At 49.1% G+C, this 20,411-nt stretch overlaps 1 protein-coding gene across 1 annotated transcript; it reads right to left on the minus strand.

Moving 5' to 3' along the window:
- Window positions 1-17,718: 17,718 nt before the first annotated feature.
- LOC136528720 (WRKY transcription factor WRKY28-like) lies at window positions 17,719-19,586 on the minus strand. Its single transcript, XM_066521695.1, has 3 exons — window positions 19,326-19,586; window positions 18,788-19,198; window positions 17,719-18,693 (listed from the first exon to the last, which is right to left on the minus strand). Exons 1-3 carry the CDS (start codon window positions 19,452-19,454, stop codon window positions 18,205-18,207), a joined length of 1,029 nt encoding a protein of 342 aa, XP_066377792.1. The 5' UTR covers window positions 19,455-19,586; the 3' UTR covers window positions 17,719-18,204.
- Between the last annotated feature and the right edge of the window lie 825 nt (window positions 19,587-20,411).

Consider the following 20,411-nt stretch of genomic DNA (forward strand, 5'->3'; position numbering starts at 1 on the left):
TTTGTAACATACGTTCCCACTCTTTTACAAATTCACTTCAAATGCAAGACATGGCATGAAAACTACTCCATCCTGTTACCTTAGCCATCGTGTCCCTGTCGATGAGCCTCCAAGCTGCCCATACACTCCTGCTAAACTCGCGATGAATCCGCTCTACTCGCTTAAACTTATCAATTTGGCTTATCGGTTATTAAACAGTATTTTTCTCTCACAATAAATTAGCTTCAGCCGATTTATCAGCCACATAAATCATCAGCCGGGCTCGAAAATCTATGGGCATCCCTCTCTGGCTACCTGGCGCTGCAGACTACTAAAGGGCACGCATGCAGCAGGGGCCGGTAATCCGGTCAAGTTCAGCTTCATCAGCAGGAGAGAAAACAATGCGTTGCCGTCCACCTCGTGGAGCGAGCACTCGACTCGAGCCCCCTCCCCCTCCCCCGGATCAGGATCCGTCTGCTTCAGTTCGTTTCTGCTGTCCGCGGATTGCGACTCCGCGGCCGCGACTTCAGAAGCTTCTCTCTCTCGGGAGACGAGCGAGACGCCAGCCAGAGGGATCATCTCTCTCTCTCTACGTCAACGACGACTACTCTCGCCGTCGCAGCGCAACCAAGGAGACGACCCGAGTACTACTTCTCCTCTCTGGCTCTCTCCGACGAGCTGGCGTGGACGTGTTGACCGCCGCCACTCACGTGTTTGACTAATCTGCCCGCCCGTCCAGCAAAGCAGAGTGACCGGGTGGGGCCCGCTCCTTCCTTGCCACGCGCCTCTCCGCCCGCTTCGGCTTCCTTCCTGGCCCCGTCTGCTACCGCGCCCGTGGGCCCTGCCTCGAGGCGCCGGCTCGGAGAGAGGTAAGGATGGCAATGGGGAAATTCCCAGGGGGGGTATGATCACTCCAGATCCATCCCCGTCGTAAAAAATTGGTACCGTCAAAATATTCATATCCGTCATGGGTGAGAAATTTTCCCTAGGCCCATACCCGACCAGGTAAATTATACCCAACGGGTCGTCCGTACCCACCAATAATTTATTCACGCACATGAAAATCAACAATTCAACACCCGACCGGTCCATCCTAGCTATCACGACTAGTACTCATTTTTTTCAATCTGTATGACATAATAAGAATGAATGTTAATAAAAAAAAGATATGTTATAAAAAAATATCAAACATAACAGGTATGGCAGGACATGGGAAGCAGACAAAATCTGTCAATTTGTTCTATTTGAACTGCTTACATATGGTAATAGGAGAATTAGTAATCGCACAACACGACAGTACAACTGAGGAGCTAGATAGCTATGTCACTGAAAATAGGAAAAATAAAGTTATTTTAGCGGTATACTAACTGATGGTAATGCTATATTGCCTATATGCATGCATCGTCATGATGTCCATAGTAAAATGTTTGTGTATCTCAAGATGAAATAAAAAATTTAGGCATGCCAATAAACAAAACCTGAAAGTAAAGACATGGTGATGTGGTGGGTTTGACAGACATGGCATGGCAGGACATGCTTTGGTTCATTTAAACTAGAAGAAGCATGTAGTCAAAATAAATACAATCTGGCACTAGCACTATTGTTCTTAGGTTTACTTACATCAGTGGCTGCAGCAACTTGCTGCTAGTACTAGGAGGCCGAGTATTAGTTACTGCACCACCTCCACCCGAAGATGTGGCTGTAGAAGAGGAGCGGTGGCCGGAAGGAGCAGCAGCACCTTCCCGAGATGAAGCCAGAGAAAGAGGGGGTCGGCCGTCCTTTTGCTTCATCTTCTCCACGGCCGCAGTAACCCCGGTCCTTTTCTTCTCCTTGGTGGTGGTGTTCTTGGACTTGGATGTATGAGCGGCGTCGTTTCCGTTCTTGGGCTTAGATGCAAGAGTACTGGCGGCACCGACGCCGTTCTTTGGATCCGCTGCAGGAGCGTCGGCAGCTACTTCAACTTGGACCTCCGGATCTTGCAGCTTCAGAGTGTTCACGGCGTCGACGAGCTCGAGATCCGGCGGCTTCAGGTGGTCACCATCCTCCAGGACCTCCACGAAATCCCTTGACGCCAGAGTGAAGGAGTTGGTTAGTGCAGGGGGAAAGAGGCAAAGGAGCGCGGCACGGAGCGTGGATGGCCGAGCGCCTCTGCAGTGCTGCGCTTGCAAGTGCAAAGAATATGATATGAAGGGATTAGGGGAAGGGGAACAGGGCAATCACCGTTCTTGCTCGAGTTGCTCCATCGCCGACATGGCGTAGCGAGTTCCTGGCGCTTCGATGCGATGCGAATACGCGAGACGCCGAGACGAGGTCACGAGGGGCGGGCGGACGGTGTAGTTTTTTTTCAACAGCGCCGGTGTTTTGTTTACGAGTGGTGATTGCGGTGCCAGGCTACCAGCACCGAGACGAGGTAACGACGCGCTTTACTCACGCTCCTATTTTTTTCGGCGGCGGGAGGCCAGGTGTCGAGCCTCCCTCGAGCGGTCGAGGGCTCCAGCGGCCAAGTCGCCAAGCGGGACCGGCGGGTGAACCTAGGGGTTTACATGGGCTGGTGGGCTTATTTAGTTTTTGGCCGGGTATTTTTCACCCATGGGTAAACGGGTACGAAGATTGCTGGAACATACCCATACCCACGTACTCGATGGAGGAAGGGTTTGGTCCATTTACGTACCCATGTGTAGTGTGTTTAGTCCATATTTAGACACTAATAGAGTAAATACCCATCAGGTATCGGGTCACGGGTCCCCATTGCCATCTTTAGAGAGAGGGGAGCAGGAGAGCACACGCAGCCTGCGCTGATACGATCATGTATTATTACTGCTGGCTGATTTAGTGTGAGAGAAAAATATTATTCTAACTAAAAATTTACTATCTTTTACGATCAAGCGAACGCGCACACAACTACTTGTCCCGCGCGCGTGGACCACGGGTGGGGCGGTGTGGCCGACTCCCGGGCCCCACCGCGCGCGTTTTTCTCAACGGTGGGGGCGGTGTGGCCGACTCCCGGGCCCCACCGCGCGCGTTTTTCTCAACGGTGGGGGGCCCACCGCACGCATTTTTCTCAACGGCCTGCTTCTTGCCGTCTTCCGATTCCGAACCCGGCGGCGACATCTGCTCTGCACTCTGCTCGGAGTTCACGTCCGTCGTCGTCGTCGTCATCGGAGACGTGACAGTTTTGGACGCCGAGGGTATGACCCGGATGCTTGACTGCTGGAACAACTCCCGTAGCAGCCGGAACCATGACTACCTCCAACCACTTCTTTTAAAGTCAGTGATGAAATGCTACTTTGTGTACGTAGTACAATCTATTCAGTTGAACAAAATGTAACTTCGGATCGTCTCACATTAAAGAATGTACTGTAAAAAATTACAAAACATGTAAATAAATGATTTAAAATCTTGACGACTCTGCGTTGTACAGTACTAGTATATATGGTATTTCTTTTGAATCATAGTACAAAGCTCACAAATATACATGTATTCACACCTCTATGAACACGTGCATATAAAGGTGTCCTATTTCTGTAATTGCTTATGACTATAGAAGACTTGTAAACACAAACATATCTTCACCTTCATGAACAAACGCACTCCTTGTCTATACCTAAACCCTAAACGGATGCAGCCGCAGCCAGAGAAAGCTACAGCGAACACACGCACTTCAGATTCTAAAAGACTAATCCGACAAATTTCAAGATTAACAAAGCCACCATCACTACTGGAGACGGCCTCTTTGCCGAGGGCCGCCCTCGGCAAAGAGCTCTCGGAGAATTTTGAGTCGGCGAAGAGGGTCTTTGCCGAGGGCTGAAGCGGCACTCGGCAAAGAAAAATAGTCGTCACGGCGCCGGCGCCTGGGACGGAGTCTTTGCCGAGGGCCGTCTCCGAGGGCCCCCGGCAAAGAATTTTTTTTTTGAAAAATCTTTGCCGAAGGCCTCCAAGCATGGCCCTCGGCAAAGAAATATGCAGAATTTTTCCAAAAAATCTTTGCCGAGGGCAATGGGACGGCCCTCGGCAAAGAATTATTCTTTTTTTTAAACTCTTTGCCGAGGGCTTCCACGTAGGCCCTCGGCAAAGAAATTTTATTTTAAAAAAAAAAGTCTTTGCCGAGGGCCTCCAACCATGGCCCTCGGCAAAGAAATGTTGTAGAATTTTTTTTTAAATCTTTGCCGAGGGCAATGGGACGGCCCTCGGCAAAGGACCCTTCTTTGTCGAGGGCCTTGGTCATTGCCCTCGGCAAAGAGGCAGAAATTTAATTTTTTTTTTGTTTTTTGCATTCCATCGACACAAGCATTTCATATATATACATATATATATCAACCATCACATATATATATCACACAGAACCTATTTTCTCACAATATATCACAACCATAATTGTGAACCACAAATCACAATATATTACAACGACAAGTCACATGTTCATCATCATTCACATGTTTATTACGTCAAGTTCATGAAATTCAAGCACAAGTCAGAACCATAAACCACAAATATTACAATAAAGTCCAACTACATCACCTAGCACTAGTCCTGATCAAGGTAGCCTATGAGACGGTGGTGAAGGAAAGGCGGGATCACCTAGTGACGCACTACCAAATTGATTGGAACCCGCGGACAGAGGCTGCATAAAGGAGCAGATATTGCATGTGTGAGTAATCCGAGAAAACAGTTTTGGAACTTAGAGATTGCATCTAGTAATCTAGGAATACAAAAAGATTAGACTCAATTGAAAATTTTGGCAGCACCTCCCCTGCACGGGGAGGTTTCTAAAACCTGCAAGAAACAACGGCACGAACGCCGACATCCACAACGGCACGAACGCCGACATACATGCAAAACACAAGCAAAAAGTGAACTTTCATACTTACAGGAGTAGCTGTAGGAGTAGGTGGAGGAGGAGCTGAAAACTGCACAGGTACACCCGATGCTTGCCCAAGACTTTACATGATCACCATCATCTCCGCCATCTGCTTCTGCGCAGCCTCGAACGCGACCTGCTAGGCCTACAGCTGTGCGGTCAGTTCCGCGTTCTGCTCTTGACTTTGCCTTTTTGTTTCTTGCAGCTCGGCCTGCAATATTTCACTCCAATGTATCAGTAATGTAAATATAATTTAGGTGTGTAAATATCAACGTACGACGAGTAAAACAGGAATTATCTGGAGTGCCTGGACCTACTACAGTGCTAGAGAAGGCCGTGAGCATATGGGCTGGCTAGAGCTCGTGCTCCATGCTCGGATAGCATCGAGGGAGGGAACAGTGGTGGAGTCGATGGCGCCGTCTGCAATCCACAGCCGCCCGTGCTTCTTGCCTCCTCCGAGCCTCATGACCGTCTCTGCATCAATGGGCTCAGTGCACACATTGTAATCTTCCCCATAGATCTCCCTTACCGAGGACGTGTACTCTTAGACTTTAGTGTATATGTTCGGGTCGGAGTACACCTGGGGCGGGGCAGCCGGGTCGAAGGAGACAGAGGACGACGCCCTGCCCATGTAGGACATAGCCCACGTAGAGAACTCCGAGACCTCCTCGCCCGGGTGCGCAGCCTCCTGCGAGAAAGACGGGAAGATGGTGAGAAATCAAGCAGAATTGAGCATCAAAATAAATGAAAGAAATCACCTACGTATGCTTGTTTGTATCCGGGAAGGCTGCGGCTGCCTTGATGGTGAGTTGGACCTTGCCTCATCAGACGCTGTTCCCGTAGCCTCTTGTGCGTGCCAACAAAGTCCTGTGATAACTACTTGTCCATGATCATTGCCCAGCACTCGGGATACGATCGGCACCACCAAGGAATCACCTACAAGTCATCGAGTATTTGACATATAAGAAGATGAAATTGAACCTACTTAATATCAAAACGAATCATTATGAATGTTATTCGCCTACCTCAAGGTACTAGTCCCGGGTTAGCGTAATCAATCTTGCTTGAGGCTTGGGGAGGGACCGCTTAAGTACCGACCTGTAGTAGTCTATGTGGGCTTGGATGCGCCCATGGTGGTGCATCTCGGTGACGTACTTCCTACAAGCTGCGGCAGCCGCCCGATCCGCCTGGGCCTCAAGTCCTTCTTTGGGCTTAAAAAAGTTCTGCATACAAAACCGATGTATCCATTCATTATTTCAATAAAACATTTAACCAATGAATGAGATGTATTAAGCAATGTTGTGCGAGAGAAACTTACCCAAAACTCCGCCAATATCCGCTCCTGCTTGTTGCGGTAAGTGTCATCCGTGACCAGCGCGTACCTATCCCAGTTGGAGGCTGGCTCCCGCACCACCGGCTCTTCGGACAGTTGCATAATGCCGGGGTACCATTTCCTACACAAAACACCAAGGATGCTCGCGGGGGTGCGTGCTGGAGTACCTAACAAAACCAACCAGGACCTGCACAAGTAATTAAGAAAATGTATCAGTTTCTCTTATGATTTCCAACATATCTTATGAAGTAGTTGTGATAACATATATAGTTACTTACCTCTTTGACATAGGCCGAATCACTGGGCGGTTGTGAGGAAGCGGAACCGGAGGGAGGCTCATGGGGCCTCGCTCGTAGGGAGTCCGGGTAGCGGTACCCCCTCCGTCGCCCTCGAGCCCCTCGCCTCCCTCACCCTCGAGCGCCTCGCCTCCCTCACCCTCGAGCGCCTCGCCTCCCTCGCCCATCTGCTGACCCCTCTCATCCTCCGACGAGGATGTGGCCGTGGCCGTCACGTGCTCCTCCTCCAGTACCTCGTCACGTGGCGAGGGAGGAGACCACTGCCTCCTGCGACTGCTGCCCCTGGTCGTCCTCTCGTCACCTCCTACGGACGCTGCCCCAGATGACGACCCCTCACCTCGAAGGAGAGGGTGGTCTCTCCTGTAAACCGAGGGCATGTCACGGCGTGGACGTCTGCTCGCCATCTTTGTTCAATCACCTGCAATCACAAAGAATGAACAAGACTAATTAGTACATATATTAGAAATAGATTCAAAATATATAAACAAAACACAAATTAAAAAAACATAGTATTACATGTACTAGGAATAATCTTCATGATTGGGATCATAGGTCTCATCATCACTGTCAAAATTGTCCAAATGAGCAACACTATCCGAAGGTTCTATGTTGTCATCGTAGTCATTGCCTAGAAGTAATCGCTCAAGCATTGCTATGTCCTTGGCATTTACCACCACATCTCCATCGACCTCACCATCAACCATTTCATTGTCTACTTCCATTTCGATTGCTTCGGGTAAGACTATCTCAAACGTGCCTGGTAGCCCATCTTCTTGATAGAACTGTCCATCATATGTGTTTGCGTTGAAGTTGTAATCATCATCGTTTGGGGCAGGTAGTTTACCGTGTGGAGATACCTGGTGCACAATAGCCCAACCCTTAAGATCCTCTTTGTCTTGGTTGGCGTATCGAGTATAATACACCTGCACGGCCTGTTGAGCCACAATGTAGACATCTTTTCCAGGATAGATGGAATCTTCTCGAATCTCGACTAGCCTAAGATGAGGGGTTCGTCTCGTTGATCGAGGATTAAACCAGTGGCATTTGAACATGATAGGTTTAAGAGGTTTGTCTCCATGAAATGAGAGTTCATAGATTTCCTCAACTCTACCATGATAGTCGAGGCCATCAGTGCCGGGCGTACAAACTCCACTATTTGTGGTTTTCGTTTGAGCTGAATCTGCTCGTAACTTGTTGTGTGGAAGCGATATCAGTTCACGTCATAGCCAGTAAATGACTTCACCCTAACGTCACAACCGTTTGCAACCTGTTTCAACTCATCACTCATGGATGAACCGGTCTGGGCCTGCAAGGTGAAGCATGATAGATCGTTATATTAATCAAACGTACGATCACCTTGGACGATCGAACGTACGAGCTAAATTGGACATTACCTTTTGTTTGAACCAAGAAATGAAATCAGGCCTCCCCGCTCCCACACCCCGCGAAACAAGGGTGTCTTGTTCATGCGAGGTAGGATCCCTTGATTGATGCCAGAATTCATGAACAAATTCCCTATCTGAACGAGAATCAATGGGGTTGGATGCAGAATAGTGACAGCGTATTGAAACAAGTTCGTTGAGAACTTACTTGATGAACGACTGCACCTCGGTGAGGTTATTCAACACATATAGCATGATACTACGCCACTCTTCATTTCCTAATAGCTTCGGGGTTGATCCACTTGCGCTGCCGAGTTGGCCTTGGAAAAGGCTCAGGGTCGATTCATTTTTGCCAGTATTGAAACGAGGGGGTAGATTATGATTGCTAGGAAGGTTCGGCTTATAGTATAGTGTTGTGAAGTTTGCCACCTCCTCCCGAAGGCATGCCTCTGCAATGGAAGCCTCAATTCTGGCTTTATTTGTACATTTTTGCGAAGAGTCTTTAGACATCTCTCGATTGGATAGAACCAATGGACCTGCACGGGCCCCCCCAAACGTGCCTCGGACAGGAGGTGCACAATCAGATGTTGCATCAGTAAGAAGAAGCCGGGTGGAAAGATCTTCTCCAGCTTACAGAGCAACACAGGTGCCGCTTTTTCCAAGTCCTGAGCGACGGTCTGAGATATCTTCTTGGCACAAAACTGGCAGAAGAAAAAGCTCAACTCTGCCAGCACTTGCCAGACATGCTCAGGGACATAGCCTCGGACCATCGCCGGAAGAAGCCGCTCAATCCATATGTGGTAGTCATGACTCTTCATCCCGTTGACTCGCAGAGTGCCTAAGTTCACTCTCCTACTAAGATTCACTGCATATCCATCTGGAAACATTAACATCTGGATCCATTTTAGTACCTCCCTCCTTTGATCGATTTGCAAGACGAAATTAACCTTAGGCCTTTTCTAGTTCTTGTTTCAGCCACTAGGAGGCTACATCGCTTGATTCGGTCTATCGCACAACGTCGCTAGGTCCACTCTAGCCTTAACGTTGTCCTTAGACTTGTCAGTGTCCATGAGAGTTCCCCAAAGTGCCTTGGCGATATTCTTTTCAGTGTGCATTACATCAATGTTATGTGGCAGAAGAAGGTCATCGAAATAGGGGAGCCTCGTCAAGCCGGATTTATGAGTCCACATATGTTCCTCACCATATCCCACAAAACCACCTTCTTCATTGGGCACGAGAGCATCTATCTGAACACGAACCTCGGCACCAGTCCTCAAGTGCGGTTTAGGGTCTGTCACTTTGACACCTTTCATAAAGCTCTTGATGTCTTCTCTAAATTCATGGTCTAGAGGGAGGAACTGATGATGCTGGTCGAATGACGAATACTTGCCACCCTTCTTCAACCAAATGAACCTCACGGCTTCCTTGCATACTGGGCATGGGAACTTCCCGTGAACACACCAGGCGGCGAATAACCCATACGCCAGGAAGTCATGCAGGGAGTAGTGGTACCAAACATGCATTTTGAAGCTTGTCTTTGTAGCTCGATCGTATGTCCATACCCCCTTCTCCCAAGCGTGGATCAATTCATCAATCACAGGCTCCATGAACACACCCATATTACTCCTCGGGTGTCCAGGAATTATCAACGACAATAATACGTTATGACGTTGAAAGAAGATGCTGGGAGAGAGATTGAGGGGGATAACAAAAACAGGCCAGCATGTGTATGGGGCAGCCATCATTCCATAAGGATTGAACCCATCTGTTGCCAGCGCGACACATACATTACGGGCCTCAGCTGCTTTGTCATGATGTTTGTCATTGAAATACATCCATGCTTCAGCATCAGACGGATGTACCATCTTCCCAGGATTGTACCGTTTGCCATCTTTGTGCCATGTCATCTGTTTCGCAGATTCCTCAGTCATGAATAGCCATTGGATCCTCGGTAGGAAAGGAAGGTGCCATAGCACTCTCGCGGGGATCGGAAGCTGCTTCTTCTGACCATCACCAGAGTCTACCTCCAGGTACCTAGAGGATTTACACTTCGGACAGTAATTTGCATCCTTGTGTTCTTTCCTAAATAGGACGCACCCCTTCGGACAAACATGTATCTTGTCATACGGCATCTTAAGCATACGAAGGAGTTTCTCTGCCTCGTACAAGTTCGTCGGCAAAGTGTGCTTCTCCGGTAGCATAGTGCCAAACACGGCCAACATCTTATCGAAGCCTTCTCGACTCAGGTTTAACTCGGCCTTCAACCCCATTACGCGTCCAATCGCATCCAGCTGAGAAATCATTGTACGCTCGTGAAGGGGTTTCTGTGCCGAGTCCAACATTTTGTAGAAGTCCTTTGCGGATTCCTCCATCTCCTCCTTCTCACGTCGTTCAGCGAAGTGAGCTTGGTGGGCGTCATCTAGCATGTCTGCTACCCCCGGCATCATCATCAAAAGCCTCGAGGCGTGGTCTCACCTCCTCCGCTCTTATACGATCTGCTTCACCATGGTAGATCCACTGCTGGTAGCCAGGCGTATAACCATTGAACACAAGATGTCTACCCATGGTCTTCTCGTCTACTTTTCTCCTGTTGTCACATTTGTTGTAGGGACACCAAACTAGAGAATGTCCTCCTGCTCCTAGGCCAAATGCATGTTTCAAGAAACCATCTATCCCCTTCACCCATTCATAGTCGTAGTCACTCCCGCTTCTCCAGCCCATGTACATCCACTGACGGTCCTCCATCCTTTAACATTTACATCATAGAGTATTGTGACCATCAATTGCATCTATGCGGTGTTCCTACTGTCTAATAGGTGAGGATAGGTCATAATCCCACCCGCGGATGCGTAGATGAGGTCAGTTTTCATTCTCCGCTCCTCTCCGAGACAGAATTTCGACAGCACCTCCCCGCTGTTCTCCCGATACACGTCCTGCAAGGGAGAGTGTGTATCTGAAGAACAACAGGGAGGTGTTGCCAAAACTCCTTCTCGGACCGGAGCGGACCATGGAAACTAACCCATCTACGCATCCATGGGCTGTCCAAAAAACGTGGACAATCCAAAACAGATACGGTCGCAGATACGCAAAGATCCGCATACCTACGACCATATCTCTTTCGGACGGGAGACACCTAGCTGGGTTACGCGCGGGCTACGACAGACATGCGGAAAAAGAGGTTATTTATACCTAGGGTGTCAGTGAAGTAAGGCTAGCGGGGCAGTGGCGAATCGACGCAATGGCGAGGCGACGCAGTGCAGGCAGAACCGCGACGTCGACGAAGACGATCGGGGTCCTCCGGGTCCCCTCCGACGTACTCTTCTCCTGCATAAAAAGACAATAGGTTATTGTTTGTTCAAAATTTCGGCAGCACCTCCCCTACACGGGGAGGTTTCCAAAACCTGCAAAAAATGACGCGATGGCCGACATTCACAACGGCACGAAGGCCGACAACCACAATGGCATGAAGGCCCTCATATCAACTTACGGCACGAAGGCCCACACAACCACATACGGCACGAAGGCCGACAACGAGAGTTTTACCTAGGGTTGCGGTGGAGTCGGGCGTCGCGGTGCGGGGGTCACTTTCTTCTCCGGCGAGGTCGAGCGGCGTTGGAGTACTCCTCTCCCCCTCTTCCCTTTCTTCTCTTCTTTTCCTCTTCTTCTCCTTCTCTTCCCCTTCCTCCTTCTCCTCTTCTTCTCCTTTTCTTCCCCTTCCTCCTTCTCCTCTTCTCCTTCTCTTCTTCCTCCAACTTCACCCTCTGCCTCCTCCCCTCCAACAGCAGCCGGCGACAGGGGCGGCCTGGGGGCTGGGGTCGGGGCGGGAAGGCCGACGAGGGGGGGGCCACCGGAGGGCCGGCCGGGGCGGCCGACCTCCCCTTGCTCGACGGAGACGGGGAAGGGAGGCAGGGCATGACCTCGGCCGCCACTAGGCGTGGTGGGGCGGCGCGCTGGTGGGGCGGCGGGGCGCGCTGGGCGGCCGAGCGCGGGGCGGTGGGGCGCGCGGGGTGGCCAGGCGCGCAGCGGCGGGTGCGCGGCAGCGGGGTGCGCGGCGGCGGTGGTGGAGGCACGGGGCGGCCGGGGTGCACGCGCGGCGGTGGGGGCGCGCGGGGCGGTCGGGCTCGGGGCGGCCGGGCGCACGGTGGGCGGGGTGCGCGGCGGCGGCGGTGGAGGCGCAGGGCGGCCAGGGTGCGCGCACGGCGGTGGAGCGCACGGCGGCGGCGGTGGAGGCACGGGGGCCGGCCGCGAGCGGGCGCGTGGGTAGGGAGATGTGGTTTCGATCGGGAATTTTTTTGACAAGATTTCGATCGGGAATTTGGGCTGGCGGCCCGATTTAGGTTTGGGCCCTTTGCCGAGGGCCCAGATCCAGGGCCCTCGGCAAAGATTTTTTTATTTTTTTTAAAAAAATTCTTTGCCGGGGGCCACGGGCCAGGTCCTCGGCAAAGAGCCCTCGGTAATTTTTTTTTGGTTTTTTGAACCCAGTTTTTTTGTGGGGCTATAATATTTTATTTAAAATTTAATTTTAAAATTTTTGCCAATTTTAACTTTTTTATATATTTTCTTAATTTATTTCGTTTCTTTGATTTTTTTCGAATATGTCAAATTTGAACTGCAGGAGATGTCTGGGTTTCAGGCATCCGATGTCGCAACTCGCTCGAAACCTTCTCATTTTTTGACCACAGCCTACACATGCGATGACATGACATCTCGCCAAGTTTCGTGATTTTCGGACTTCGTATGGATTTTATATAATTTTAAAACACTTTTCCGGCAAGTCGGTCGTCATGTTACGCGAAGAAGATGCGCGAAATTTGATGCGAGTTCGTGGATATGGACTCAACATGCACCAATTAACATGAATAACATTTTTTGAAACACTACATTGCAATATTCCATGCACATGCAGTTCAAATTTGACATATTCGAAAAAAATCAACGAATCAAAATAAATTAAGGAAATATACCAAAAAAAGTCAAAATTGGCCTAAATTTTAAAATTGAGTTCAAAACAATGTATTGTAGCACCACAAAAAAACTGGGCTAAAAAAACCAAAAAAAAATCTTTGCCGAGGGCCTAGCCTGGCCCTCGGCAAAGGGCTTCTTTGCCGAGGGCCTCGCCTCGGGCCCTCGGCAAAGACGATTTATAAAAAAAAATTTGGCCGAAAAACTGGTTCCAAAAAAAATCTTTGCCGAGGGCCTGGTCGGGGCCCTCGTCAAAGACTTTTTTTAAAAAAATTGCCGAAAAACTGGTTTCACAGAAAAAAAACCTTTGCCGAGGGCCTAACGGGTGGCCCTCGGCAAAGCTTGACGGGAATGGCCGCCGTGACCCAACGGGCCTAATTTGCCGAGGGCATCTTTGCCGAGGGCCGCGGCCCTCGGCAAAGATTTTATTTGCCGTGGGCCTGTCTTTGCCGAGAGCCGGACCCTCGGCAAAGGTCTCTTTGCCGAGGGCCGTTCTTTGTCGAGGGCTCCTGTGGCTGGCCCTCGGCAAAGAGTGTCTTTGCCGAGTGCTCGAGATTTGGCCCTCGACAAAGCCTCATACCCTCGACAAAGCACGTGTTTCCAGTATATAGATACTTTGTTGGCAACAAACTAAGTCAACAGACCTAAAGATTGGCCAAATCATCGTAGATGTCTTGTTGTCAAATAACATGTCACCGGCCACTACAAAAACAAAGTCACAACAAATACCTCACTGTTGACGGCCATTGTCGACTACTACTGAATAAATAATATAGTCAAGTACCAGAATAAATACAAGAGTCCATGCCAAGTTGAAAAATTAAACCTGGACCAACATGTTCCATCATAAAGAACCCTAATAAAATCACAAAGTTATACTTAGATCACATCGATTGTACTTTTTATAAAATATGTTAATCAATTCATGTATGTATTTGAGCTGCACATGTTAATCTATCTTATCTTTTCGATGTATTTCGGTAGTATGAGCCTTAGAGCTCGTGGTATGTTTTTGAACAGTTGTGTACGGTATGTTAGCAAACGATGTAGAGGCGGGAACCTTGTTCCATTACTAGTATATTGCCCGTGCTAACGTTACGGTAATATCTAAAAAAATATAAATCATAAAACTAAAATTAATCGTAATACTAAAAATAAATCAACTATGAAAGAAACACAAATTCATTGTCTCGCAAAGAATGGTCATTTCTCACATAGAAAAAATAAACACGCCCACAAAATGCTTTAGTGTCAGGTGCACCTGTTTTAGCGTTATGGCAGTCATCATAGCTGTCAGATACATCTCAGATCCTGAATACATGTCAGACACCAATCCATTACACGTCAGAAAATTGAACATGTTAATTTATTAATACATTTCTGGTAGCATTTGGCTACAGCTGTCAGAAAAATCTTCAAGAATTTCCTAGAACATCGATGTAGATACAGACCGGTTGCCTCCATTCAGACTTGATCATGCGTCTTTTAAATCCTGCAACATGGGCAACAGAACCAATTTGGATAAATTTCTTAATAGTGGAGTATTGCCCACAGAAACAATTGCACATTGGCAAGTATTACTGTATTAATCATGATATGTGTTAAACAAATTGGTGGGACTGGCTGAAACTGGTACTGGCGCTGAAACTAAAACTGAAGCACGCAATCAGATAAATATATAGCAGTGCCAAAACTGAAACTGACGCTGGCTCAAGGAGACAATACAGGGTGGTAGCCTAGCCTCCAAATAGACTCAACACAAGCACAGATGATGACTGAAAGGGAAATGGTGGATAACACTAACACCTAGCAGGCTGGCACTGCAAATTTGCATTGCCTGGACAAGCATAACAGACAAGAGGATATACTCGGAACACATATGATGGATTAGGTAGGATTAAGCACAAGAATGGTAGCTACTGCTTAGATCAGGAATTCAAGTGTGGTTTGGTTAAAAAAGGAAGGTCAACAAACATTACCTGATCAGCATATCTCCCAAGCTAACCGGTACAACCTGCACAAAGCAAAATGACAGTATATTATCAGATGGAGAACAAGGAGGCAAAAGAAGAAATCAGCTGTTGTCGGGCTTTCTTTCAAGAGGCAATCTTTAGACGGAGAACAAACAGCTGAAATATGTATATTTCACTCAGATGTGTAAAATATTCATTAGATTAAAGAGCAGCAAAAAAGTAGTCTATACACTACTAAATACTGTGCTAAATACTGTTATGTGATGAAAAAAACTCAGATGTGTGAAATATTCATTTGCAGTCAGGGCTTCTGGAAGGCATATAAGAGATGGAAATAACTGGAAGCATTGTTGTTTGAATTCCACTGTGTGCACTATGATGAAAGTTGACTAAATTCGAATCCCAATGAAATACGGGATGGGAGTAACAGCTTAAAGGTTTGAAGCCAATGATTGAGAAGCATGTAAGTGACAATGCTTAAATGGAGTATGCAGTAAAAAAACACATCATCGTGTACAGTTTTCTACAAGAAGAGCAAGAGTTATATGTAATATAAAAAGTTTAAGGACGCAGAGACTCACATGAGGATCAATTTCCATTAGTCTCTGCTCCAATCTTTGTATTCTTGAAATAAGTGCAGCTTCAACAACCTGAACACATGGAAATCATGATGAAAGATCAGTTCATATTTCCAAACCGACACTTTAAATTTACATGAAAATGCAACCTTTTCTTAAAAGTAAATTGCCTGTGCTAACGCTACGATGGCATCAAGAAAAAATAAATCATAAAACTAAAATAAATCATGCTTAGAAAAAATAAATCATAAAACTAAAATATGTCATGCAATCGGCGGGGAAGGCCTCGACGATGGCTGATTTCTCCTAAAGTTTGGTGACTCCTCTATGACTGCAAAGATGATAAGAGAAACCTCGTAATGCCAGATAAGCTGCTCCACTATGTATATAGCCAGAATGAGCCAACAAAAATCTCCAACCTTCTATGATTTTTTTTATTTTTCTAAAATTAAAAGTACTCAATGTACTCAGTAGCTAGAATAGAAAAGCTGTAGAAATAATTTTGCTTCATAACTTATCTTGATCATACATTCTGATATCTTTGACGATAAACTTTAGACCAAATCATGAAAGAACAGTCGCCTGAACAGTTTATACTTTAAAAAGATGGATACTTATTGAGTCAATAAAAACATGTTTACCAACCATAAGATCATCATAGAGTCCTGCAATTGGATTGGCAGCTACAAGAACTGAAGTCCTCGAATTGAGTCCTGTTGGAATGCCAGCTTTGGCAATAGATATTGTCTGATGCTCCATGGCCTCATGAATTGCAACTCTGGAATAGCATAAGAAAACGGGGACTGTGTTAATGTGGTTTCGAGAGCAGACCAAAAAAGGAGATGTAATATGTTTATTCTAGTTTCACCAAACATATAAACATATAAATTGATTGATGCCTACCTGTCTTCAGGTCTCATCTTGTCAAATTCATCGATACAAACTATTTTCATCTATCCGATGAAATAGGTATCTCTTACTAGCACAGTAGCCTAAAATAATCCGCTGATCTAAACTTTTCGAGATGTAAAAAAACACGCCTTTAAGGTAAACCAAGACGGATGGAGTGGAAGAGCAAACCCTAACCTTCGAACCGATCCCATGGATAGGAAGCGGGTTCCTAGTGACCGGCCGCGCGAAACTGGAGGCCGCTGAGGACAGGAACCGGGGCAGGGGTCGCCCCCACGGCCGCGTCGCATGAGGCCTCCCATGGATTCGGAACGCGAGCGCGAGAAGCCTTCTCCTCGCCATGGCAGCCCGAGCCGGCGATCCTGGGCACGCGGCCGGCGACGGCCTCAGCTCGCCGTGGCCCCGCGCCCACGGCTGGGGCGCGCCCTCGGCTGGCACCCCCGCGCAGCTGCCCTGCTTCCCGGCTCCATATGCGAGTGAGAGAGAGGGAAGGATTCGGAGGAGTCGCCGTCATGGCTGGAACTGGAAGACAGGGCGAGGAAGTAGCGGATTGTGTTTCAATTTTTTTTCCCGGAGAAAAAACACTCCCGTGAGGGATCGAACCGCTACCGCTGGGCGTGGGCGTGGGTGTGGGTACCGGGGGCGGAGGGAGGGCGCGGGTGGGCGGTAGGGATGCGTGGGGGTTGACACTGCACATCCATTGAACATCAACCGTTGGATATGGTTGAGTAAGGAGAGAGAATGAAAGAGAAATGATCGGGTGCATACGTTTCTATAATGGTGAATCTCTGGGTACATTTAGTGGTGTGGGTGTAGTTAAGATCATCTCTGTGGAGAGGGTAATTGTTGGGTGGACGTAGAATAATTTGAACTGATGTATTATATGGGTAGAGATATAAAAGTTTGAGCTGCACAAGTGTTTCGATCAGAACCCAACCTTGATTATAAGGTCTTCTTTGGACACGTTTTTTTTCAATTCCTGTGTTTTTCCTGCAAAATCGCATTGATTCATGTGAAATCCCCGCATGGTTCCTATGAAATTCTCATGTTCCAAATAGCTAGGACGATGCATTTTTTTAGAGAACTATGGTATATTTTTAATGTAGGATTTATTTTGCGAGATAGATTGACTTCCGAAAGGCGGAATTACATGAGTTCATGTAATTAGCCTCCTATAATATTCTTATCTTGGCGATGTGACTGTGTTGACCCTCGTTTTCATTTGTATATACCCACTGGTTGTAATCGTATTTTGAACTAATTTCGAATCCGAGGTCTAGAGAATGTGCGTGCTTGTGTAATAAAATTAAAAAAGAGAAGAAAAGAAAGGTTGGTACTTCTGTGAAAAAATAGCAACCCGATCAGATGAAATACTATATCAGCAGGGACAGATCACCCTGAATTTTACACCCAGAGAGATTTGCACGAACTTCTTTGTCGCTTACAGCATGCACATGCGATGATATTATCGATCTACATACTCGGTCGTCCTCTCGATCTTTTTTTTTTTTTGGCGACGGGTCGTCCTCTCGATCTTGATCTCTTCGATAATCCATGCATTAGCAGACTAGCATGCAAATCCAAGCGTCCGGCGACATACATATATGCTTACGTACGTGGAACAAATCAGGTGTACTACTTACTGGTGTATATATAATTATATATACCGTTAATCCCCAGGCTTCATGCCTTCATCATCATCTAGCTTCAACCTTGAATGGCGTACGTGCTTGAATTAGCAACTTCAATAATGGCCCGCGCCGCCGCGCGCCAACTGATATTTGAATGGACATGCATATATACGCAATCAGCAGCTCGAATTCACTTCTTCGCCTGGTGGAATTCCAAAATTCTGAGCTATGATTCTGAATAAATTCGCTGTCTACGGACTAATTCGTCAATTAATATATCATCATGTTTGTCTACTAGTTAAATTAATCCCTGGTCGGGGAGAGCTCGAGGATCCGGCCGGAGAGCGCGCTGACCAGCGCCGCCTTGAACCCGGGAATCCCGGTCAGGGTCACCGCCACGTGCTCCGCGAGGTTCTTCCTCGCAGCCTCCGACGACGGCCCGGTCGTCGCCGCCACAGCCGCCTCTTGCTTCTGCTTCTGCTGCCGCTGGTGGTGCTGGTGCTGGTGCTGCAGCGGCAGTGGCGCCGCCGCCGGTCGCCCGCCGGCCTCGCCCGCCGGCGGCGCCGCCGTCGACCTTGCGGCCCTTCCTCCGTCGTGCTGCGGCGGCTGGCCGTGGTTGTGCTCGCCCTCGTACGTGGCCACTAGGATGGTGTTGTTGTCCGCGCTGCGCTGCACCTTCTTCTTCACCAGGCACGACGGCGCGAAGGAGCACCGGAAGTAGGCGCGCGGGCATGGGTTGTCCTTGGTCACCTTCTGCCCGTACTTCCGCCATTGGTACCCATCCTTCACCACCTGTTTTGTTTTGTTTAAAGCAGCACGAGTTAATTGACCGTAAATTCGGCGCGAAAAAGCGATGGTTAATTACGGCATCCGATCCGTTACTTACGAGGCTGAGGTCAGAGGGGTCGGCGTGGACGTATCGCCGGGACACCTTGGGCTTGCACTCCTCCCGGACGGCGCGCCGGAAGGCGGCGGCGGTGACGCTGACGGCGGCCGACGTGCACTCCGTCCGCTCGTGGGCCGCGACGGCGGCCGCCAACGACGGCGACGGCGACGGCTTGCGGTTGTGGTGGTGTTGGGCGGTGTCGAGGCTGTCGCCGCTCCGGATCCGCTTCCTGGACGGCGAGGCCGCGGAGCCGCCCTCCGACGTGGACGCCCCGTGGTTGGCGGCGGCGGCCACCATGTCGTTGACCTGGCCCTGCAGCTCCGTGTACTTGGCCACCACCGCCCGCAGCATCTCGCTGAGCCGCTTGTTCTCCTCGCCGACGCGCCGGAGCTCCGCCTCCAGCGCCTCCACCTGTAATATAACCAGCAAGTTGCGATCGATTCCCCAGTCAGCAAAGTGCTTACGTTTGTAATCCAGCCGGCGATGGATCGAATGAGCTGCAGAGGGCATATGCTCACTCGTGCGCCTAGCTACATACCTCTCGGTCTTTGTTGACGGCCAAGAAGTTCTTCTCGACCATGACCTTGGTCGCCGCCGGCCTCGCCGCGGGAAGGCCGACGTTGAGGTCGAGGCTTAGGGAAGGCTGCTGCCCGACCCACGGGTCCATGTCCGCCGCCGCCGCCGCCGCCGCCCCCACAAGAATCGTTAGCCCCTCAATAGCGTACAACCCAGACGTCAAGAACAGATCAGAGGCGCGCGCTAGCGGCTGGTACTGGAAGCCAAGGAAGGAGGAGCTGAGGAGTAGCTGCGCTGTGCATGGATGAGGGAGGGCATGACTCCAGGAAGGCGAATATATAGGCAGCGGAGGACGGAATGTGGAGGAGGCACATGTGCGTGCGTGCTGCAAGTTTGGTGGGAAGGCTGGCTGGCTGGCTGAACTGAGGGGCTACTGGCTGGGCGGAGAGCGACGGCTAGTTCCGCGGCTGGGGGACTTGGGTGGGAGACGAAGCATCTTGGGAGGCCTGCTTCTCCTCCTCCGTCGTCGTCGTCGTCTTGGTCGTGACAGAATATAATACGCCCGGCGTCCGTCGAAGTGATCTAGGCGTGGCGCGAGTTTTAATTAGTCGCTTAAATTAAACTAATCTCTTCTTCTGGACTGCAGTGTGGTGGCGGGCGGGGACCCGCCGGCCGGACTGGATCATCAGGGCAGGCCAGGCCAGCGCTTGGAAAAGCAGGCGACGGAAAGGGTCGCCGGGGTCAAAAGGATTACAGGTGGGGGAGGCTTGCGATTTGGCACTCCCGAGTCCCGGGTTTAGCTCGCATTTTGGGAGGATTTGCTTGTGTCACCCCTTCTTGTTGGCTGGTCTCTGTCTAACCGTATGTAGGATGTGTACATTAGCTGGGAACCAGGTCTAGATTGTAACGCCCCAGCCCACGAAGACTTTCATCATCGCTTCGCGCAAAAAGTTCGAACCAAAGTTAACAGTTTTCCAGACCGAGACTTTTAAGTTGATTCGGTATCCCTGCAGTGACTAATTTTCCTGAGCTACAGTGTTCCACGATGCTACAGTACATCACACCACCTTATCGCTACAGGACTCGGTAATTCGGCCCAGCCGGCCAG

The sequence above is a fragment of the Miscanthus floridulus genome, chromosome 19 (genome assembly GCF_019320115.1).
Source record: "Miscanthus floridulus cultivar M001 chromosome 19, ASM1932011v1, whole genome shotgun sequence".
Taxonomy (NCBI): domain Eukaryota; kingdom Viridiplantae; phylum Streptophyta; class Magnoliopsida; order Poales; family Poaceae; genus Miscanthus; species Miscanthus floridulus.